The sequence below is a fragment of the Pteropus vampyrus genome, unplaced genomic scaffold, assembly GCF_000151845.1.
Source record: "Pteropus vampyrus isolate Shadow unplaced genomic scaffold, Pvam_2.0 Scaffold465, whole genome shotgun sequence".
Classification (NCBI taxonomy): domain Eukaryota; kingdom Metazoa; phylum Chordata; class Mammalia; order Chiroptera; family Pteropodidae; genus Pteropus; species Pteropus vampyrus.
In genome coordinates, this window is record NW_011889246.1 from 581,209 (window position 1) to 606,219 (window position 25,011).

The 25,011-nt window shown below is 35.7% G+C and overlaps 1 protein-coding gene across 8 annotated transcripts in view; it reads left to right on the top strand.

The window, feature by feature from the left end:
* The window catches only part of FANCC (Fanconi anemia complementation group C), a 240,373-nt gene that overhangs the window by 15,236 nt on the left and 200,126 nt on the right, over window positions 1-25,011 (top strand). For 2 of the 8 annotated variants that reach the window (XR_002777595.1, XR_002777594.1), the window contains exon 1: window positions 8,794-8,936. The exons of 3 other annotated variants lie outside the window; for them this stretch is intronic. Coding sequence is in view for 2 of the 5 variants with exons in the window: in XM_023524466.1 (XP_023380234.1) it covers window positions 8,934-8,936 (3 nt within the window). In the remaining 3 variants the exon portion in view is untranslated. Of the gene's footprint in view, window positions 1-2,697; window positions 2,796-8,768; window positions 8,937-25,011 lie in introns of those variants that run through there. 3 more of the 8 variants (XM_023524467.1, XM_023524466.1, XM_011382206.2) reach the window with 3 other exon arrangements.

A 25,011-nucleotide genomic window follows, 5' to 3' on the forward strand; every position in this document is an offset into this window, starting at 1 on the left:
GGAGCACATGCTCTAATATCTTCTTAAAATGGTGTATGGGAAGTAAATTATTTCTAGTCACATTTGACTGATAGTTTGGGTATAGAATTACAGATTGGAAATAATTTTCCTTCAGAATTGTGAAGACATTGTCATTTCCTTCAAGCTTCCATTGTTTTTACATTTTCATGATTATGTACTGTTGGGTAGATCTCTTTTCATCCACTGTGTTGGGCACTTGGTTAGCCCTTCCAATCTGGAAACTCTTATATTTTAGTTCTAAGAAAATTTTCTTGATTATCTCCTTCCATCCATTTTCTTTGGAGTTCCTTTATTTGGAGTTTGACCTTCAGGACTGATCCTCTGACTTTCTTATCGTTCTCCTATTTTCCATCACATTGTCTTTTTGCTTTACTTTTGAGACATTTTTCAACTTTAAATTCTTTCTTTTCTATTGAGTTTTTCATTTTGCTTTTATAATTTTAATTTCTAAGACCATTCTCTGAATGTTCTTTTTGTTAACATTCTCTTTGTTTTATGAATATAGATAGAATTATCTTCTCTGTGCTGTAAAGATATTGTTAAGAGTTTTAAGAAAAGTTTCTGAGGTGCTCTCTCACCCCATCCCACCCCACAATTTCCACATTGCTTTTTATCTGTCTGTTTTTCTTCCTGTCTTTTAAGTTAGATGTTTCCTCAGATGTCTGGTAATCAGTCCTTGGTTGTCTTATATTTGGAACAGGGAACTAAAAAGCTGAACAAAAGCTCTGAATGCATGGAAGACACTTTACTAACTTTTAGATTCTCATTAAAAATATCTGGGCTGAGTGTTGAGGAACCCTCTCATATCAATACCTTTAGATCTTTACGCTTCAACTTATCAGAATTGCTTGTCATCTATAAAGCAGACTGTCATTGTTCTGGGGCCTGAGTGGGGTCGAAAACTCTGGGGGCGGGGATGATTCAGCATTCACTATTCCAGTTTACGCATTTTAATTTAACTCCTTACTTCCCCAGGCCCCCAACTTGTGGAACTGTAGCCGTGCTCTCAACTGTGTCTGTTGACTCCTGGTCCAGAGACCCTCTATTTTATCACCTCCAGAGAATAAATCGTTTCTTCTTTGTCAGGTTGGTGGCCAGGCACCTGAGAGTTAGAATGGATATCTGGGGATCTAACTGCCTCTTAGACTTTAAACCAGTTGACCTAATTTTAGGTTCTCCTTCATCCCTTTTCCAGATGTCCCAGATATCTACATTTCCTGATCCTATTGGGGTCCACTGATAGAAAATGAGATGTAAAATGGGCTAGTTTTAGCTTTGCCATTGTTCCTTTCTGATTCAGTTTTCTCTGGTCTATTGAATCAGTTACCACATGTCTATCTGCTTTCTAGCTTGTAAAATTCTATTGATATTTCCTCCTCTTCTAGTCTTCTCATCCTTGTAAGTTTATGTCTTAAAAAATGAAAATTAAATTCCGTTATTTTCATTTCAGTAAGGTTTCAGGAAGGAATGAAAGCATATGTCTATGTTCGGTCAGCTGTCTTTATCTGGAAATTCCTGTGAAAAACACCGTCATTTTTTTCTTTTTAATGATTTAACTTTTAAAGTTTAAACTTTTCATCCCTCTTTATTTTACCCCTAAAATGACTAGCTGGTCATCCCAAACTTTTTTTTTTTTTTGCAAGTTCTGATTCATGTGTAACTAATGAAGTGAGTTTACCAATAGTGACATTTCTAAATGCAGCTGTGCTCCTAGCATGGTGTCCCATTCTGTTTGCTGCAGGTCTAATAGACGGATAATGTTATTAATTTATTGAATGAACATTTAGATGGTTGCTCTGTGCATAGCATTATACCAATCTCTACTGTAGTAATGAACTATTAAATAGGAACATGTAGGCTGGAATGTCAAAAGATTTAGAAAAAAGAGTCAAATAGTCTTCTATAACTTTGGATTGCTTTGATATGGACAGTTCAGTTGAATTGTAAAGCAAACAGATGTTGATGACTTCTTAAACAAAAGTGTCAAAAAGAACATCAGTCTAAGGATTGATTGGTAGGATCCAGAGATATGCTTGTCCTGTAGGTAGAGATAAAATTCCAGGAGTTAGGACAGGTTATTGGGCTTAATTTAAAGATTTAGAGTTCACAGGCAGAAGCTAAAGTTATAGAAGTGAGTAGAGTGGTCCACGGAAAGGGAGATGAAAGGAGACACTTAAGGGTATTTGGAGGAAGAAGAACCTTCTAGGCAGGTTGACGAAGTGCTCTGCTGCTCTACCCTTGCAGAAAGGTCAAGTAAAAGGAGGCTAAGCATGGAGAAGTTCCTGGGAACATTATTTTTACTAAAAGATTTAGGAAACAAACATTTTTATATTTAAAAAAACCTGTTCCCCATCTCTTGGTAAATACCCCAGTCATAGAAGCATTAACATGTATAGGGAGGGTCGATGGTCATCTTAGTCTGAGTGGTGGTGATAATTGTAGGCGGGGCTGGATAAGGCCAGGGCTGGGAGAATTATGAGTTGGGGTGGAACCTAGGAAGATGAAAATATAGGAATACAGGGTTATTTTACTAGGGATAGATGTTAGGTGATGTGAAGAAAGTAGATTGATTGATGTGTTGGGGGTCTTCAAGACCACCCCTGGGTGTGAACGATTCACTTGGAAGACTCACAGAGTTCAGCATATAGTTGTCCTCGTGGTTATGCTTTATTACAGGAAAAGGATACAAAGCAAAATCAGCAAAGGGAAAGGTTCATAGAAAGAAGTCTGAAGGAAACCAGGCACAAGCTTCTGAGAGTCCTTTCCCTGTGGAGGTACATCGGACACGCTTAATTCCTCCAGCAGAATTGTGACACCATGTGTGAAATGTCATCCATCAGGGAAGTTCATTAGAGATTCAATGCTCTAGGTTTTTATTAAGGGCTGGTCATGTAGTCATCCTCTGCTTAGCAGGTACCAAAATTCCAGACCCTCAGAACAAAAGCAGATGTTCGGCATAAATCACATTGTTTGTACAAACAATTTAGGCACAGTAAGTCCCTCTTAGCAGTTAGAGAGGTGAAACAGTATCCAAGTTCCCAGACTCTAGCCAAGGGGCCAACCTTACAAACTGTCTTTTCTAAGAGCGGTAGTGGTTTGGGCTTGTAATATTATCTCTTCTCTACACAGTCCTTTTAGGAGATTAAGAGCCATTTTTGAGGGCCGAAACTGAGTGTAATCTTGGTAAATTTCAGAAGTGTTTGATGGCAGGGTTAAAGCCTTACTCAGGTGTAAACTTGGGGTATGATGAGAGTTGACACAAAACTAAGCCTAAATAGATTATAAATTAAGGGTGAGAAATATAGTCCACAGAATTTTGGAACTCAGGATTAGAAAGCTGGTTATGGGAGAGAGAGGAATGTTGTGCTATATACTGAATTTTGTGTATCAGTCCCCTGCCCACCCTGCAAATTCATTTGTCACAGCCCAGTGTGACTGTATTTGGAGATAGGGAGTTTAGAGAGGTAAGTTTAAATGTGGTCATAAAGGTGGGGGCCCTAATCTGATAGGATTGGTGGCCTTATTAGAAGAGGAAGAGATCTTTTTTTCTCTCTCTGCATGTGCACAAAGAAGAGATCATGTGAGCACACAGAGATGGCAACCACCTCCGAGCGCAAGAAAAGGAGCTTACCAGGAACTGAATAGTCCAGAACCTTGATCTTGGGCTTTCTAGCTTCTAAAACTGAGAAATTTATTTGTGTTGTGGCTTTTTGTTATGGCATCCTGAGCAGACTAAGACAGGTTGAGATCAGACTAGGACCTCAGCTTTATCAAGGTGAACTCTATGTGGAACAAGAGAATATTGATATTGATATGGTGCATGACTTTTTGTTGATGTTTTGGTATTTTGGTTGTTTCTCTTTTTGTCTGTTTGCTTTTTAAAATTAGCTAACTCACTCACATACCTTTTTAGTTAACACAAGTCCTTAACCCAAGGTTCTAGAACTGTGTCATTCAATACCATAGTCAATAGCCATATTTGATGATGTAAATTTAAATTTATCAAAATAAAATTAATTAAAAATTCAGTACCTTAGGGGCACTAGCTGCATTTCATGTGTTCAATAGCCATATGTGACTAGTGGCTATAATATTGGGTGGCATATACATGGATAGAACATTGACATCATTTGCAGAAAGTCTTGTTGGGCAGGACTTTTCTATATAGTTGCCTCACACCTTGTCCTATTTATTTTCTATCTCAGTGGTTCTGAATTTTTCCAGGTTCAAGGCATACTTTTGAATACTAAAATTTTTGGTGGGCATCCTTAAAGGTCTTAAAACAACACTAAAAGAAAAAAAGAATAACTATTATAATTGAAACTGCTGAAGTGTACTATGTCAAGCTGTGTCTATAACAATATCTGTGGTTATCATGCTATTCCTTTGGTCGTGCTTTTACAGTATATGCTTTTAGAAAAGATGTCTACCCCTACTGGGCTTGCTTATATATTTCTAGGGCAAAGAACTTGAGTAAGCACAGGCTTGTTCTCCGACACCTGCTTCCCTGTTTTACTGTGCTGGATGTTTTCTCTGCTCTCTCCTGGAGGTGGTAGGTACAGATGCTTTAGAAGGAAGAATCAGTAACAAGGCCGATCTTATGAGCACTGATTGGTCTGAGGAATCCCAGGCTGAGGGGAGGTCAGTGAAAATGGCAAACACTCTTACATTATCTGGAAGATTGTTTCTTGAGATAATAAAAAGTATAACATTGGTCAGAAGGGTCATAGTTCTCCCTGGTACCTACCCCTCCAATCCATGGCGTCATGTGTGGGAGCTGTTCTTGAGAATCCTGTGAGGTAGGTATTCCATTCCTGAAGTCTAGTGGGGGAGGCACTCTGAATTTTATATAATTTGCTCTAGGTCACCAAACCACTGAATAGAGATGCTGAATTCAAACCTTTCTGTTGATCTTCACAGCTCATGTTTTTTCCAACATAATGTAACTGGGCTTGGCCCCTTCTCCCCACTGGGTGGGAACAGTTCTCCTAAATCTGTGTTCTATGTGAAAGGGGTTCTTTGTGAATTCCAAACACATTTAATACAGTGTAAAGACAGAAGGATCTGGAAGGGGATATTTTTTCTTTTATTTTAAAGACTTGTTAATTTTAATTATATTGAAAACACCAATAAGTTTTTTAAAAAAGGAAAAATCACTCATAATATCAGCATTAATTTTGGAATCATTTAAAGACTTTCCTGTGCTCGCATACACATATTTTAACAAAAATGTTGTCATGCTATTTATTTGTCTGAAGCTTTCTCATTTGATTTAAGAATTTAGGATGAACATGTCTCCAAGTCAGTCAGGAATATTCTTTGTGCAGTTAACTGCTCTGTTACTTTGAAAATGCATTTTTTTAAGGGTTAATGTTATACCACCATAACCATTCCCCTTCATTTTAGTCTCTAGGTCCATTTTTTTCTTTGTGTGTTATTACTAACAAATAATTGCAAGAGAGGAACCAAGTCTTAAATTTGGTGGCACTTAGCACCAAATAATTCCAGAAGTTTGCTTTTCCCTGAAGATAGAAAGAACCTACTCTGATGCTGTGTTTGTTCTCATCCTCCCCTCTATTGATTTCTCTTCCATTTCATTTAATTTTAACCTCAATACCAGACTGCAGACCTTGGCCTGCTACTGTGATATCTTTGCCACTGGTTCTCCCTCCAGCCCTCAGTCACTGATGTTTCTCTTGGCAGGGAAAGGAAGTGATGGTGGTCCTCTTAGTTGACGCAGGAGCACCCCAAGTCAGCAGTAATATTTGGTATAACAAATACCAGGGTGGGATAACCACATGTCCCTGGACTGGGATTTAAAAGTTGTCGGTTGTCCTGAGAGCTGCGGTTTAGTGATCAACTTAAGCAAGATTTTGAATTTATTTCCTTCAGGCTTCTTTTTCTTAGTCCTCATCTGACATTATTATTATCTATCTTATTCCCTTTTATTATCGTTGGCTTAAATTTTCCTTTTAGTCATTTTACTCTGATCATTTTTTTAATCATCTATTTCTAATTCTTCAGACTTCTTTCTTTTTCTTAATCAGGCTTATGCTAATAAAATTTTCCTTCTGCTTGAATCTAATGATCTAATTTTTCACTGGAGAGGGACAGAAGAGTGAAGTAAAAAGGTGGAGGTAAATATGTTATCTGCTATTGTTTAATATAAAACAAGATATTAAGGAACCTAATTCTTTTTTGATTCCTCATATTTGGGAGACCAGAGAATCAGCTGGACACTAATATTAGGTGGCTTTTGTGTATAAAGCTTTACAAAAAGATTACTGGTAAGTCCCCACTTCCAAAGACATAGAATGTGTTGTGGGAGAAAGGAGGCCAGTCCACGTAGAAGGTGCAAAAAAATATTACAGCAAAGGTTAAACAATATGATCATACTGTTTGACCATACAATGTGACCAAAACTGTGATATGAAGGACACATATTGTGCATGGATGATAGGTAAAAATGGAAAGACTTTCAGAAAGAGATGTTAAGAGTATACAAAGACATTTACATTGGTTATAAACAGGGCTATATACTGTTAGTAACTTCTATTTGAAGAAAAGTTAAATATTGTCTAAAGGATAGACTCTGTTTTGGGGCTCAGAAAAGAAGGTGTTGTTCCCAGAAGACAAATATGGGTAACAATTTCATCATTGAATTAGCTTTTTACTAAAATGTGGTCAGAATGTGTGTATTAATTATATGTAACCTTATATCTAGCAATAAAATAATTGCTAGTGAAGCACTTAAAAGGATATACAGTTGAATCAGACAGAATTTCCTAAAATAACTTGTTTTTCATCTTTGGGGAAATCCTAGTTGAAACTGGAAAGCGTCAAGTTTTATTATTGCTTTTACACTATCACAAATTATAGAGATTTTGATATTGTCCAGTTAAAAATTCAGTAGATTTTAGAAACTATTAATTGACCTCAATTCTATACATTTTTGTTGCTTTGCAAGAGTACACTTAAGATTAGAATCACATTAAAAATAGGGTAAATGGCATGTGCCTGTAAGGTCAGACTAAAATTATATATATATTTTGTCAGCACTTGAATTGAAAAAAACTAGTTTAAAAACATGACTGCAATTAGCATCTTAACTCAGAACCACATATAATATTTGTAAAGCCTGGAACCAAAATGTAGAATCAGTGTGTTTTATAGCACTTGAAACTACATCTGATATTACTGTGTGTGCTGTCCTGATAGAGCTTTTGGATTGCATAGTGGGGGAAATATAAGGATTCTTAAAATTAGGTAACATGCATTACTTATCTGCACAAATGGTACCAGTTTTGAATCTACTGACTGAAAGAAAACTAGGACAACAATGATTTTGCCAGTTCATTTTTACTGATTTTTTAATTTTAGTTGACTGTAGTTCTTATAAATGTGGCAGACTAAACCTAGAAGCTAGAGCCAAGAACAGACTGGGTGGATGCTCCTCCTATTCCCTACCACAGGTCTGCTAATTTTTCCCAGGAGAACCTGTATGAGTTCTCCCTGGGTAAAAAAACCTTTGTTCCCTTAGCATAACTATTGTCATGATTAGCCTTCCTCCCCTTCTTGTTTCTTCAATTAAATGTTCACAGGTCAGTTGAAACTTCCATTGCTCTCACATCTCTATTGTCTGTGGCCTAGTCTTTTTTTCCCCCTTATCCCCTCTGGGTTTTCTCATCCATTTCCTTGGCTTTTATTATCTTCTCTGTGTTGATGATTCTCATATTTATGTCTTTAGCTCAGATCTGTCTCCTAGCCTTCATGATCATATAGCCCATTGCTTATTGAACATTTTCTCTTGAATGCCAATACACTGTGAATGGATGATAGATAAAAATGGAGAGACTTTAAGAAGGAGATGAATTTGGAGTGTCCAGAGTTGTTTATGTTAATGATAAACAGGGCTATACTGTTACCTTATACTCAGTATGTCCAAAACTGGACTCATCTAAGTATTTCCTTACTCCTTTGTTTCCTTTTTTAGTGGATGGTAGTACCATGTACTTAATTCCCTAATCAGCAGCCTGAGCACCATTCTAATTCCTCCCTATTCCTTTTTTTTTTTTTTGCCATGTTCAGTCAAACACTAAATATTGTGTACTCTACCTCTTAAGTATCTCTCATATCGAGATACTTTTCTTTGTTCCTTCATGTTACTAGATTTGGCCTTGATTACTAGAAGATGATCTTCCATCTTACATTATGGTCTTCCTGTCTCCCCTTCTAGTCCATTATCTACACTGTTTCTGTGTGGTCTTTCTAAAACACAAATCTGATTATATTACTTTCATGATAAACATTCTCCAGTGGTTTCCCCTTGCTCTTAGAAAAAAGTCTGTTCCTTACCACATATTATAAGGTCCTTTCAAATCTATCTACTGCTTCCCTGAGCAAGATGACAGCGTTGGTCAAATTTACTGTTATAGCCTGAAATCCCCCTAACATTTATCATTCATAGCACTTGCTATTTTTATGAGAAGCAAGAAATTTTACTGCGGTCTATTGTCCATTAGTAAACCCCTATCAGAGCTGTGTGCCCCTTTTCCTAAAGATACATTATACATAGTGAAGATAGTTGTAATAGTTGGCAAATTCCTTTGATAAATCTCGGCCTAGAACTTATGTTTGATGTTTTAATGTTTTTATTGCAAACTATAGATGAGCCTGTCTACTGAGCCTAACTCAAATAAAGTAATGGAAGTGATTAGCAGTTACCACAGCCTGTCATTTTTCTCCAGATAATAAAAGAGTTAACATCTTCATTTGAAGCAGTTGCCCAAATATGCCAACAGAGGTTTGCTGTATGGTGTAGACATTATGTCCTCCTAGAGAGTGGGATTCCTAGAAGTCTTGGGAAGAAAATAAGGAAGAAAGGAAAGAATGCCACCACTGGAGGGATAAAAATGGTGAGTCAAAATATAAGAGCACCAGTAGAATAATACTTTGGTCTCTATCTTTACATGCCCTAAAATGTTTGTCTTCATTATTAAATAGTCAATACAGGTTTCACCTAGAAAAGGTAGTAATCTCTGATTTGGGCAAGATTCTAAAACAATTGCCTTATGTTTTGGTAGTCTGTGCTTTGTCTACTGACAGGTCCTCTTGCCTCAGTCTTTTTGCACATACTCTTCCCCCACCTGGAACATTCTGCCTACTATTCAATTGAGAAACCCCCAAGTATGGGATAGATCTCTGTTTCTGAAAACCTTCCTTGTTATGCCAAGTCTGGATTAAGAGTTCTGCTGAGTCTCCTGTACTATAGGAAATTCTCACATTGCAGTTTTAGTTTGTTTTAAGTTCAGTGACAATGACTAATTTTATAATTTGAAAGGATTCAAGAGGATTGACTAGACTCATGAGACATTTCTCCACTCCTGAAACCACTAAAGCCATGAGTTGTCTTTGAACCTATTCTAATTTTTAAACATTTCAGACATATCATACCATAAGGTATTCTGTGGACAAGAGCTAGCCTGCCCCAGGCCAGTTGTGAATGTCTTGAATGTAAATGCCAGTGTTCATGTTTGATGTCCTTTATTTTGGTATATGTTGCAGCTGTAAAGCCAGCCTGGTCTTTTCCCAACATATGACTTGTGCTTGTTTGGCAAACTCAGTATAATCTACCTGCATTTTTTTTCATTTTCTATCTTAACACCAAATTTCTGCCTAGAAGTTCTCCTAGCCCTCTTTAGCACTTAGCCTCTACTTTCCCTCCTTTTAGAATGGATATTTACTTTTATTAAATAAAAGATATTGTCTGGGACTTCTGTTTCCTAGAATACTTTTAATTTAATTTATTTTATTTTTAATTAATTATTTTTTTTTAATGGTGACATTGGTTAACGAAACCAGTGTTTCATCTGTACACTTTAACAGTAAGGCATATATATACACAGTGTGTTCACCTCCCAGAGTTACATTTCTTTTTGTCACCACATATTTGATCCCCTTTACCCCATTTACCTCCCCTCTCACCCCACTCCCTACCCTCTGGTAACAGCTAATCCATAGTCCTGTCCATGAGTCTCTCTCCTGTTCATTTGTTGCTTTCAGGTTTATATCCCACATATAAGTAATATCATCTGATTTTCTACTTTTTCTGTCTGGCATGTTTCGCTTAGCATGATTATCTCGAGGTCCATCCATGTCGTTGCAAATGGCAGTATTTCTTCTCTTCTTACGGCTGAGTAATATTCCATTATATATATGTAGCACAGCTTCTTTACCTAGGCATCTATCATAGGACACTTCTGTTGCTTCCATGTTCTGCCACTGTGAATAATGCTACTATGAACAAATATATGTGTGCAAATATATTTTCACATATGAGTTTTAAAGTTTTGGGGGTAAATACCCAGTACAAGGATTGCTGGATAATATAGTAGATCAATTTTTAGTTTTTTGAAGAACTTCCATACTGTTTTCCCTAGTGGCTGTACCAATTTGCAGTCCCACCAGCAGTGTATGAGGGTTCCTTTTTCTTTGCTTCCTCTCCAACATTTGTTATTACTTGTCCTGTTGATTATAGCTATTCTAACAAGTGTGAGATGGTATCTCATTGTGGTTTTGATTTGTATTTCCATAATAGTTAGCGATTTTGAGCATCTTTTCATATATTTGTTGGCCATTTGTATGTCCTCTAGGGAGAAGTGTCTCTTCAGGTTCTCTGCCCATTTTTTCACTGGATTGTTTGTTTTTTTTGGTGGTGCCAATGAAGTGGTTTCCCAACAACATTAATTGAAGAGGCTTTCCTGACTCCACTGTATGTTTTTGACTTTTTTGTCGAAATTATTTGCCCATATAAACATGAGTTTACTTCTGGGTCTCAATTCTGTTCCACTGGTTTGTATGTGTTTTTCTGCAAATACTATGCCATTTTGATTACTGTCACTTTGTAGTACATTTTGAAGTTGGGCAGAGTGATGCCTCCAGCCTCATTCTTTTTTCTCAGGATGGCTTTGGCAATTCAGGGTCTTTTGTGCTTCCATACAAATCTGGTGATTTTTTTGTTCTATTTCTTTAAAAAATGCCGATGGGATTTTGATGGGGATTGCATTAAATCTGTATAATGCTTTAGGTAATATGATCATTTTAACTATGTTGATTGTTCCAACCCAAGAACATGGACTATCTTTCCATTTCTTGGTATCTTCTTCAATTTCTTTTAATAGGGTCTTATAGTTTTCATTATATAGGTCCTTCACATGTTTCGTTAGATTTATTCCTAGGTATTTTATTCTTTTTGTTGCAATTGCAAAAGGAATTATTTTTTCCACTTCTTTTTCTGATACTTCATTTTTAGAGTATAGGAATGCTATGCATTTTTGAACATTGATTTTGTGTCCAGAAACTACCGTATTTGCTTATTGTTTCTATTAGTGTTCTTGTGGAGTCGTTAGGGTTTTCTATATAAAGAATCATGTCATCCACAAATAGTGACAGTTTGACTTCTTCGTTTCCTATTTGGATGCCTTTTATATCTTTCTCTTGCCTAATTGCACTCGCTAGGACCTCCAGTGTTATAGTGAAAAATAGTGGCGATACTGGACAGCCTTGCCTTGTTCCTGATCTTAGAGGGAAGGTTTTTAGTTTTTCACCATTAAATATAATGTTGGCTGAGGGTTTGTCATATATGGCCTTTATCACGTTAAGGTACTTTTCTTCTATACTGATTTTGTTAAGTGTTTTGACCATAAATGGATTCTGTATCTTGTCGAAGGCTTTTTCTGCATCTATTGATATGATCATATGATTCTTATTTTTTAATTTTTTATGTGGTGTATCACACTGATTGATTTGTGTATGTTGAACCATCCCTGTGCCCTTGGGATGAAGCCCACTTGATTGTGGTGTATTATCTTTTTAATATGTTGCTGTATTCAGTTTGCTAGTATCTTATTTAGGATTTTTGCATATGTGTTTATGAGAGAGATTGATCTGTAGGTTTCTTTTTTTGTGTTACCTTTACCAGGTTTTGGTATCAGAGTAGTATTGGCCTTATAAAATGAGTTGGGAAGTATTGCCTCTTCTTCAATTTTTTGGAAGATTTTGAGGAGATTAGGTATTAAATCTTCTTTGAATGTTTGGTAGAATTCACTCTTGAAGCCATCTGGTCCTGGACTTTTACTTTTTGTAGGTTTTTGATAAATGTTTCAATTTCCATACTGCTGATCAATCTATTTAGATTTTCCAGTACGTCTTGATTCAGTCTAGGAAGGTTGTAGTTTTCTAAGTACTGGTCCATTTCTTCTAGGTTTTAAATTTGGTGTTATATACTTTTTCATGGTATTCTTGTATGATCTTTTGTATTTCTGAGATGTCTGTCATAATTTCCCCTCTTTCATCTCTAATCTTGTTTATTTGTGTCCTTTCTCTTTTTTCTTTAGTGAGTCTAGCCAGGGGCTTGTCAATTTTATCAACCTTCTCAAAGAACCAGCTCTTTGTTGTATTTATTTTTTCTATTGTTTTTGTTTGTTTGTTTCAGTTTCATTTATTTCTGTTCTAATTTTGATTCTTTCTGCTGACTTTAGGCTTCATTTGTTCTTCCTTTTTTAGTTTTTTAAGATGAAGTGTTAGGTTGTTTATTTGGATTCGTTCTTGTTTTTTGAGGTAGGCCTGTAATGATATGAACTTTCCTCTTATGACCGCTTTTGCCGTGTTCCAAAAGTTTTGATATGTTGTACTATCATTATCATTTGTTTCTATGTATCTTTTGATCTCTCTTTTTATTTCTTCTCTGATCCAGTTATTCTTCAGTAGTATGTTGTTTAATCTAAATTTATTTGTGGTTCTTCCTGCTTTCTTTTTGCAGTTGATCTCTAGTTTCAAAGCATTATGATCAGAGAATATGGTTGGTATGATTTCAACCCTCTCATATTTGTTGAAGCTATCTCTGTGTCCCAGTATGTGGTCAATCCTTGAGAACGTTCAGTGCGCACTAGAGAAGAATATATAAGCCGCTGTTTTGGGATGGAAGGCTCTGTAAATATCACTTATGTCCAGTTGGTCTGATGTGTTATTTACGGACGTTATTTCCTTATTGATTTTCTGTTTGGATGATCTGTCCATATCCGACAGTGGGATATTTAGGTCCCCTACTACGATAGTGTTTTGGTTTGTTTCTCCCTTTAGTTCTGTTAGTAATTGCTTTATATATTTCGGGGCTCCCTGATTGGGACCATAGATATTAATAAGTGTTATGTCTTCTTAGTGCATGATTCCCTTTATCATTATGAGGTGTTCCTCAGTATCTATCTTTACCTTTTTGATTTTGAAGTCTATTTCATCTAATATGGGTGCCACTACTCTCACTTTTCTCTGAATGCCATTTGCTTGAAATCTCATTTTCCACCCTTTCACTTTGAGTCTATATTTGTCTTTGGAGCTGAGATGTGTCTCCTGGAGGCAGCATATGGTTGGGTTTTGTTTTTTGATCCATTCTGCAACTCTGTGCTTTTTATTGGTGAGTTCAGTTCATTAAGATTTAGGGTGATTATTGAAATATGAGGTCTTCTTATAGCCATTTTATCTTTTGCTTTCTGATAGCTCAGTGTTTCCATTGCTTCCTTGTCCTTGTGTTTCTGTTTGCTTTAGTTTGGTTGGCTTTTGTGGGTTTCGCCTCTGGTTCTTCTTTTTTTATGTTATGTACTTCAGTTCTGAATCTTTGGCGTGTAGTTACTATTACAAATATGGAAAGGATAGTTTACACACACACACACACACACACACACACACACACACACACACACACACTTGTCCCTTTTCTTCTGTACGTCCGTTATCTCCATTCCCCTTTGTGAATTTGGATCTTTGAATCTTCCCCTTTTTAATCATTGTTGTCGCAGTTTGTCCCTATGTACGCTGAACGTTCACTACTATCTTGCTATAGCAAATCTTTTCTTATTATTTAAGCCTATAATGCCCTGTTCTTACTAAGGGTTGCACTCCTCCGCCTCTATTTGCATGCTAGTCACCTTACTCCTAATTATGTTCTTTTTATTTTTTATTTTTTTTGTCATTTTGTTTTAGGTGAACTGACCCCTTTCAGTATTTCCTGTAGTGTAGGCTTCATAGTGGAGAATTCCCTCAATTTTTGTATGTCTGGAAAGGTCTTTATTTTTCCTTCATATCTAAAGGAGAGCTTTGCCGGATGCATTATTTTTGGCTGGACATTCCTTTCATTTAATCATTTGAATATTTGATTCTACTCCTTTCTGGCTTGTAAGGTTTGTGCTGAGAAGTCCGACGATAATCTAATGGGTTTTCCTATTGGTTACCATCTTCTTTTCCCTGACTGCCCTGAGAATTTTTTTCATTGATTTTTGATAATTTTAATATGATGTGTCTTGGAGAAGGCCTTTTTGGGTTGAGATAATTGGGTGTTCTGTTGACTTCTTGAATTTCATGCTCTAGCTCATTCCTTATATTTGGGAAATTCTCATCCACTATTTGCTCCTTTTCCTCACCTTCGATAATGTCCATTATTCTTATGTTTCCTCTCCTGATGGTATTAGCTAGTTCTCGTATTTCTCTTTCATTATTTTTCATTCTTGGTTTCTCTCTTCTTCTTTCTGATTTATTTCTAGATTTCTGTCTTCGATATCACTGATACTTTCCTCCATTTGGTCAACTGTATTTCCCAAGCTTGGTATTTCATTTTTCAACTCTTGCAGTGTGTTTTTTATCTCCAGAAGATGTACTCTGTTCTTTTTGAGGGTTTCAATCCCCCTACTAAAGAACTCATTCTGCTCATCTAGTTGTTTTTTCAGTTCCTAAAATTGTTGATATGACTCATTTTGGAACTCACTGAGTTTTTTCAGAAGTACTATCCTGAATTCTCTGTCATTTAAGTTGCATGTTTCTATACCTGTAAGCTTATTTTCTGGAGATTTTTCTATTTCTTTATGAGATGCCTTGTCACCTTGATTGTTCATGGTGTTTAATGGACTGTTCCTCTACCTGGGCATTAATGGAAGTGTATTCTGCTTTTTTTTCCAGAAAGATTTATTATATAAATCTTTAGCCTGTTGCAAAAAAGGGGCTTTTCTTTTGGTTTCCAGTAGGTGGTGTCTATGGCTCTTGCATCCCTGCTTTATTTAAAGATTTAATAGTGCCTTATTTTTCTTGCAAATGTTTAATCACGCTTGCTACCCTCAGTCTCAGTTCCTGTCAGTGTTAGCGACAATTTTGATAGTGGTTGCTCAGATACTCCTGGGGCTCCACAGTGTTCGGTCTTTGAGGGTATGGGAGGAGGGGCCTTTTGGGTTGCAGGTTGGGGGCTGCAGCTCAGCCTCGGGTTTGCAACCGAGGCCAGTAAAAATCAACTGTTGTTTCTCTGCCATCCTATTTCTCTGCTTTGTGCTCTGATGACTGGGCCCTGCCGTCAGCCACGTGGAGCTCACAGTACTCACAAGCAGGGCTGTTCAGGGAACTCGCTGCACCTTCTCCCCTCCCCCTCCCAGTATAGTGAGCTCCGGCAGCTGCGAGAGGCAGCTTCTTTATTTCTCCCAGTCCACTGCTCCCCCTGACACCCCGGGGTCTGACCTCTGGCAGCTCTTATGTGCAGATCCCAAGCTCAGATGTGCTGGTGTGAAGTTTGGGTGTTTTTAGTTGAGTTTTCGGTATTCAGCTTATTGTTTTTTTAAGGGGAGAGATCTGGGGACGTCTCTCACTCCTTTTTGTTTCTCCAGAACCCTAGAGTACTTTTATATCTATGCTCAGAGGAGTTTAATATAGTTGAAATATTGTAATCCACTAAGGACATATAATTTCCTAATTTATACTTTACAAAAACCCTATTGGAAAATTTAAATGAAATCTCTTTGGATGAGAAAAAAATATCAACAAAGATATGGATTTGATATGGTATCTAAAGGAGCAATAAAAAAGTATATTTCTTTTCAACTACAGTATATTCTTCAGTTTACAGAAGTCTTCTTTGTCATCCAGAAGACACGGTGTTTAGGGCCTTTGAATTTGCTATTTTCCCAGTGTTGAATTCTCCTGGTACATTCAGTTAGTATGTTTATATCATAATTCTTATGTCATTTTAAGTCAGATTGTGATATAGAGGGGTTTTAATATACAGTAGACTCAATATTTTGAGATTTAGCATGTGCAGTTTTGACTTTTGCAATTGATCTGGAAAATCTCTGATATGCAGTAAGTTGTTTTGCTGATACAATTTGAATAGTAGTTACTGTGAGGCAGGTTTGGGGGCATGAAGCATTGACGGAGTGAGTAAGCCTAACTCACCCCTAGAGTTTGGCTCTCAGGGTAACTTTGCTGTTTATCCCTCATCAGAGCTTTCTCAATAGTTCTTATGAAGTAATAAAATGTTTTTTAATGGTTTCATAAAAGAAAGCCATCTGCTAGCCCTGTTGTTGAAAGAGAAGAGAAAATGTTAAGGTCTAAGAAAATGTCGATTCTTGGTATGAACAGTAATGTTTTGGGTAAATTAAAGACTGGAATGTCTCTTTAAATTGTATTTATGAATTAAAGTGTGAATGAGTCTATAATAGTCATCAAGTTGCTGAACTCATTTTAGTGTTCCAGCATCAAGTATTGAAGGCACTAGTCAATTTCTTTAAAAAAAAAAAAAAACAACTTTAGTGTGAGTAAAGTTTGACTTGTAAGAAATGACTTTCTTTGTGTAATGCAAAGTTAATGTGAAGCATCAACCAATCATAGTGCTAGGGACAAGTTTCCTCTTGAGTTCTAGAAGGTGAAGATGTTATAGACTAGAAAAGTACTCATCAGATAATAAAGGTGGAGACAAAGACAGTGATGAAGAATATGAATAAGCTGTGTGTGATATTTATAACTCCAGTGAAGTAGTCTTACAGTAGAAGTTGCTAATTGACATGTTCATCGCTTGTGATGTATTGATGAATTGGAGCTTTAAGAATGCCTGTGCAGTAAATTTCTCATCAGCCTCATGTAAAAGAAATTTATAAAAAGCTGGAAAGGAAAATATTATGTATGCTTTAAGAAAGCATCTACCAGTATCTACATTGTCTTCCTTCAGTCTTTTCACATTTGATTTAATGTCTTTTTCCATTACCTGTTTTCATTCTGATATTGCTGATGGCCACGAGGAGGTCAGTGAGAAGGACCTTGCTGGAAGTTTCTAACCTATCGCTTCTTGGCCTTTTGGCTAAGGTCAAGTGTGGAAGTTTCTGTCCTACTCTTTCGTATATTCATCTTGGGTGCAACTGTAAGGCAGGAGTAGTAATGTGAAATATTGTTATTAATCATTTAGAATCATTTTGATACCTCTCAGTTCAGTAAATAAATGATCTATGCTCCTATAGTAATAATGTTATATAATATTGAGTTGATTTTAATGGCAGAATTTTATATGACTAGGCTTTTATTTATTGAGGTTCAATTCACATAAATAAATCACCATTTTAATCATTTTAAAGTGTAATAATTCTTCCATAGTATTAAGTGCATTGATTCTTATTCAACCATTATGAATAATTTTAGAAGATTTTCATCACCTCCAAAAGAAACTCTTTACCCATGAAGCAGTCACTCCCCGTTTTCCCCTTTCCCTACCTCCCTATCCTCCCCTCCCCGCTGCTCCAGACCCTGGCAACCACTAATCTGCTTCTGGCTCTATGTATTTGCCTCTTCTGACATTTTGCATAGGCAGAATCATACAGTATGTGGTTTTTTGTGTCTGACTGCTTTTCCTTAGCATGTTTTCAAGGTTCAGCCATATTGTAGCATGTGCCAATATTTCATTATTTGTTTTTGGTTAAATAAAATTCCATTGTATATGTTACTGAGCAAGGGCTCCCTGCCCATCGTGCGTAGAAGCTAATACTATGACACTGACTTTTGAGAAAAATAAAAGGCTTACTATTGAGATCTACCGGCAAAGAGACAGGAGGCAAGGCTCAAATGTGTCTCCCTGACTGAGGGTTTGGAGTAGAACTTAAGGAGTTAGAGAAGGACAGTCAGGTATATGGAAGCACTCGTGGAGCAGATTTCAGTTGGAGAGCTTCAGCACTGGATCTAGAGTAGTAATCTAGTACTTTTTCTTCCTGGATAGCAGAGCTCTCACCTCTGAAAGGATTCTGGTGATCCAGTTCTGGTCAAGTCCCAGCATTTTGGTTCCATGAAGGATGGGGGAAACTTTGATTCAGGGTGTTATTGAAAGTCAGAATTCTCTCCTCTGTGCATGCTTTGACTGCATGACATAAGGTTTTGTTCTCTTGTCACTGAAAAACAATTCAGTATCTTGTTAGAAACAAGATAAGGCCAGTTTGAGCTGATTCTACAGTTACATATGAGATATATCATATTTTATCCATTCATCAATTGATTAATTTGGGGGTTACTTCTATTTTTTGGCTATTATAAATTATGCTGCCGTGAACATATGTGTACAAATTTTTGTTTAAATACTTTTTTCTGTTTTCTTGGGTCTACATAGAATAGAATTGCTGAGTCATATGTTTAACTTTTTGAGAAACTGTTAAACTGTTTTTCATAGTGGCTGCACCATTTTATATTTTCACCAGCAATGCTAAAAGCTGGAAACAACCCAAATTTCCATCAGCGAAATAACATAACAGTAATGCATGAGGATTCCAATTTTCCTACAACTTTCCAACACTTACTATTTTCCTTTGCATCACTAGTTTTACAAATTATTTTGATTGGTATAATAAAGTCTGATAGAGTCATTTAAATCTTTTAGTTATATTTTACTCTACAATATACTTTAGTGGTATTGACAAAGGTCTCAACATATTTTTTATATAAGGTCTTTTATATTTCGAATGTGATTTAATTTCTAACAGATTCATAACAGGCTTTTAAACTTCAAGTTTCTTCAGAGTAGTAATCTAGTACTTTTTTGCTATTTTTTGGATTCTTCCCTTTTTTCCCCTTCTTAAGATGGATACCTAACTCATTAATTAATATTTTTTATTGTGGTAAAATATACATGATATAAGTTACCATTTTAACCATTTTTAAGTGTACCGTTCAGTGGCATTAAGTACATTCATATTGTTGTGTAACCATTGCCACCATTCATCTCCAGAAAGTTTTTCATCTTCCCAAACTGAAGTTCTCTATCCATTAAACAATAACTCTCCATTACCCCTTTCCCCAGCCCCTGGCAACCACCATTCGTTCTGTCTCTAAGAATTTGACTATTCTAGGCACCTCATATAAGTGGAGGCATACCATATTTGTTCTTTTGTGTCTGGCTTACTTCACTTAGCAAAGTATCTTTAAGTTTTAGCCATGTTGTAGGATGTGTCAATAATTTCATTACTTTTAACCACTGAATAATATTCCATTGTATGTGGATACCACACCTTGTATGTACATTCATTCACTGATGGAAATTGGATTCTTTCCAGATTTTAGCTATTGTAAACCTGGGTATACACGTTCCAATCCCTGCTTTCAGTTCTTTTGGATATAACCCAGAGGTGGAATTGCTGGATAATGTGGTAATTCTATGATAACTACTTTAAAGAAATAGTCATGCTGTTTTCCACAGTAGCTTCACCATTTTATATTCTTAACAGCAAAGTCCAAGGGTTCTAATTTCTCTACAGCTTCACCAGCACTTGTATCTTATTTTGTTAGTTGGTTTGTTTTGATGATAGCTGTTCTAATAGGTGTCAAGTGGTATCTCATTGTGGTTTCGATTTTCATTTCCCTAATGATTAGTGATGTTGAACATCTTTACATATGCCCATTGGCTATTGGTATATCTTGTCAGGGCGATGTCTATTCAAGTCTTTTGCCAATTTTTTAATTGTTTGTTTTTGTTGTCATGTGTTTATGTGGAAGTTCTTTATACATTCTAAATCTTAACTCATCAGATATATGATTTCCAAATGTTTTTCTCTTATTCTTTGTGTTACCTTTTCACTCTCTTGATAGCACCCTTTGATGCACAAATTTTTAATTTTATGAAGTCTGATTTCTTTTTCTTTTGTTACCTGTACTTTTGATGTCATATCTTAAGAATTCATTGCCAATTCCAGTGTCATGAAGTTTTTTCCCCTGTGCTTTCTTCTAAGAGTTTTATAATTTTAGAGCTTATATTAAAGTCTTTGATATTTTGAGTTAATTTTATATGTGGTGTAAGGTTAATTTAGAAAGCTTTTAAAATATATACACATTTACAGCTGTAAATGCTTTAATTATATCCCACTTGTTTTGATTGTGGAACTATTTCATTCCTTGGAGTTTTGTCAGTTTTTGCTTTACGTAGTAATATATTATTTGGTGTGTACAAATTTTAAATTTCTATAGCATCCTGGTGAGTCGAATTTTATTATTATGAAGTGTCTCTATTGATGTATTTTGCTGTAACTGATTTTATTTACTAGGAATAGCTGTGCCAACTTTCTTTTTGTTATTGTCAACCTTTTCTTATTCTTAAGTTTCCGTTGTCACTGATAAACACTGTATTTTTAGATTTTAAAAACCTAACCTGATCATCTTTTTTTTAAGCTATATCATTTAGCCTATTTACATTTAATGTGATCAGTGACATAATTGGATTTAAATCTGACTTTTATTTCCTTCTTTTAGCTCCAACTATTTTGTGTTCCATTTTCTCTCCTTTCTTGCATTCTTTTTGATCCATGATTTTAAAAAGTAATGCCACAGTTTATTAGTTTCAAAATTACATATTGCATGTCTATTCTTTTAATGATTATCCTAGATATTACAACATATTTTATTCATATAAGTCTGAAAGTACCTTTTCTCTTTTTTTGGATAATATCAGACTTTAAAATAGTTTAACTCCTTTCAGCCTGTGTGCTATTGCTTCTATGAGTTTTTAACATTTACATCCATAAGTGCTCTTTTTCTTTGTGCTTAATTACTTCTTCTACCTTCTATTTTTCTCCTGGGATAATTTTCCTCTATTTGAAGAACATTCCTAAGAATTTTCTTTGCTGGTTTGCTGGTGAACTCTCCTACTTTAAAAATCTGCCTGATAATGTTTACATTGCATCTTCATCCTTGGAAATGTTGCTGGATATAGCATTTTGGTTCAGCAGTTTCATTCAGAACATTGAAGCTCTGCCTGCTTTTTTGGATTTCTTTTTTGCCATTAGTTTCCTGCAATTTTAGTATATATTATGTTTTTGAGGAGTGTGTTTTGTACCATTTCCCCATAGTATCCTCTTGAACTGAGTTCCAGTTAACCACCCTGAATAGTTGGCTTAACAACTCTCCCTTTATTAGCTACCTTCTTTTCCCTGCATCACTTTTCCATTTCCCTAACAGTATTTACCTTCTAAATAAACTATTTTTACTTAAATCTTTTTTCTAGGTCTACTTCTGGAGAACCCAAAATAAGGCATTTATCCTTTTTTCTATGTGACATTGGGATTAATTAGGCTTCTAAGATCTGTGGATTAATATGTGTATTGGTGACAAAAAGGTACACGTGGAAGATGTTCAGTTTCCTAATGGAAAACTATTTGGATAGGAATCTCTGGATCAAGATAAAGCATACATGATCTGAGACAGAAGTATAGGCTTATCAGGTCCCCCGGAGATTCCCAAATGGTAGATCTACCATTGATGAGAAGCCCCCTTAGCAGCTCATAAATCTCATGAGATTTTATACATTTTTGGTCATTTGCTCTTCTCCCCACCCTTGTGCTTGAATGTTATTGTTCTTAGTCCAGTGACGTGCCTACCTACTCAGTAGGTAGAAGTAACTGGTGCACAGCAATTACCACACATTCTTCAGAGTTTACTGCAGGATTGTGCAGACATGAAGACCAGTTTCTGGAAGCAGTCTTTTAGCAGGTGTAAATTTCAGGCATGTCTGAGTTCCATTCTGAAATGTGTGTGCTGTCTAATTCAGGTTAAAATTTTTAAAAAAATAATTTGAAAGAATAGAGAATTTGTGAATATTGATATTTATATGAATTTTGTGGAGAGTGATTTATGAATTTTAGCACAATCATAAACATCAACTGTAGATGTTAACCTAAAATTATTATTCCCCTCTGAAATATGAGGGTGAAAGCTCCCTTTTTATGGTATCCTCTCTTTATAGTATACTCATGTGTCTTTTTTCAGGGTTCAATTGTGTAGTTTTTAGGTTCCTACTCCCACCAGGGCATATGCAAACACTTAGTGATTGTGTGAAAACCATACAGTTGGCCCTCTGTATCTGCAGGTTTCTCATCTGAGGATTCATCTAATTGTGGATTGAAAATATTCAGAAAAAGATCACAGAAGTTTTCAATAAGCAAAACTTAAATTTGTCAAGTGCCCAGCCCTATGCTGAATCCCATAAGAATAAAGCGATGTGTAGGCACACCCTGCTGTAGCCTATATGCAAATACAGGTTATACACAAATACTCTGACATTTTATATAAGGGACTTGAGCATCTGTGGATTTTGTTATCTGCAGGGTTCCTAGAACCAATCACCCACAAGGGACGGCTGTAACTGTTAGTTTATGTATACACTGATAGATAATGCTTTATATAAGAATTATGTATACTTCTGAGCATTTACCTCAGCAGGTATTTTAAAAGTTCAGAAAATTAAAAACTGAAAGGCTGAACTCCCTATAGTTTCTCTGAGAAACTGTAGAGACACATTAATAAAATATGAAAGGAGAAACTATAGAGTGAAATGAAACTGTTAGATGAAATGAAACTCTTGGAGTAACAGAAAACAGTGAAGAAAGAGAAATGTGATTGGAAATAAAAAGAGCAAAGTGCCATAGGATTGGTCAGATAGAAGCACTGGATGCAAATACTCAACAAACTAATCAAGGTAGAAGAGCATAGGAAATATGTGTTATGGCAAGAGCTTGGTAATGCATGCTATTAGAGACCATGTGCTAAGTGTTGTAACTATTACCTATTATGAGAACATGTAAAAGAAAATTTACATGGAACACAATACTAAAGATTAGCTGAATGACAGTATAGCTTACCATGCTAAGATTAGGTCATGGCCTTGAAATGGTCCAGTGGGTTTCAAGTATATGGGCAGATTAATAAAATACATCAGCATCTTATTTATAGCTATTTAGAGCTGCTGGAACAAATAGTTGTTACACCATGGAAAGCTGAGTTTTCTTCTGTATATGGTCTTATCAAAGACAGATTACCTTATATAAAAAAGATGTGATCAACTTGAACAGTGAAATTGTAAATAAAACCCTACTTTACAAACTATTCTTTGTTGCTGAAACATTACCCTATGTTTTGGAGAAAGCAGGAATATTTTTAGATAAAAAGAAACAATTCTTCATCCCATTAATACTAAATGCCAGACATTTTACTTGTATGTCAGATATCCATGTTCTAATACAGATGATTCGTAACTGAGAAATTTCAGAGATTTTCAAAGAAATTATGAATTGAATTGCGAAAATGGGGAAACCTTATCAACTGGAAAAACTGATTTTACTACTGTATAGCAATGGTAAAAAGAATATCTTATCATGGATATTTATTTTGGATATCTATCTTGAATTTTTACAAGCAAAGAAAATAGAAATCAATTTTCATTCAGGGAGGACAAGGCATATTGGAGATGTGCAGCTTATATTGAGAACTGCCTGCCTTTTTGTTGTCAACAAAAAAGAAAAATTTCTAGTTTAACGCCTTGAAGGCAATTTGAATGGTTTCCATTTTGGAAATTATGCAATTTTGTATTAAATAGTGGGTGGTAAGGTGGTCAGATGGAAGAGTTCAGTTCATCCAGCATCATCAGATTGATTTGACAAATGGAATTCTTTTAACTGTGTGGAAAACATTTTGCTTCCTTTATCCTTTGGCAGAGGCAGACGTCGTCTGTGGTTTCCTCACAGAAGTTTGGGTGGGTAAATTTAGGATGTGTAAATAGAAACAGCAGACAGAGAGATTGTCTCTGACAGTTGGAAGGACCCACTGAGAATCCTAGAATGAGATTGTTGACACTGATGATGTGGCATGACATCGAGTTGTTAGAATTGAGAGAGGAATTGAAAAATGTGGACATAAATGAAGAATGCAAATGCTTAGAATAAAAAGTGTTCTTCCTTAAGAAAAGAAGCCAAAGATTTTAGGTTGAGGTCCCTGAAAAATTTGCTTTTGATGCAAACAAAAACAAAGAATTTACTCTTTATATTCAGCCTTCATTTCCTTTTGCGATGTCACCAAGGATTTGTGATTTCGATGAGCATGCGATATGTTTCTCAGTGAATGGCTCTATCATAATGTGCGACCTTGGGCAGAATATTTAACTTCTCTTTTCCTCAGTTTTCTCATTTACAAAATAGGGTTTTAGAGATTAACCGAGACATGTCTAAAGCTCTTATAATTGTCCTTGGCATAGAACAAACACAGTATAAGTGGTAGCTGCTATAATGATAATTATCATTATAATAATTATTACCATCATCATCTCCATTTTTATTTTAGTAGATTGTGAAGGAGGAAGCTCTTCGCTTCCTCTAATAATCTTAGTATATTTGATATATTCTTACAGAAATGAATCAGGAACGAATTGTTTAGTATTTAAGGTGATTTATAATATATCCATGTTACTTTTGAAAAATTAATTTTTGAAAAATGAGTAACTATGAGTGATTTCCATTTTCTTAGCATTTTTTCCAGATTAAAACATGAGCTAAAAATGTCACATAAAAACCATATGGCCACTTGGGGCCATTTAGTGTAGGGGCAAAGAACTATACATACCCCAGTGATCCCTATATATTACAAAACTGTACAGTAATTCTTAATGGTGGCCAGCCCCCAAGACATCCTAATTTTAGGATGCTCTTTTAAAAAGACAGAGAATTGTGTAATTGCTTTTTAAAAAGATTTCCATCATGAATACATAAAACAAGTTTTGGCACTTAAAATTCCTGATTTTAGCAACTTCCATTAGGTTTAGTATATTCATAGGTGCATTGAAATAAAAGAGTCATGTATTTTTTTCACAGCCTTAAAGTTAGCATGAGAGAA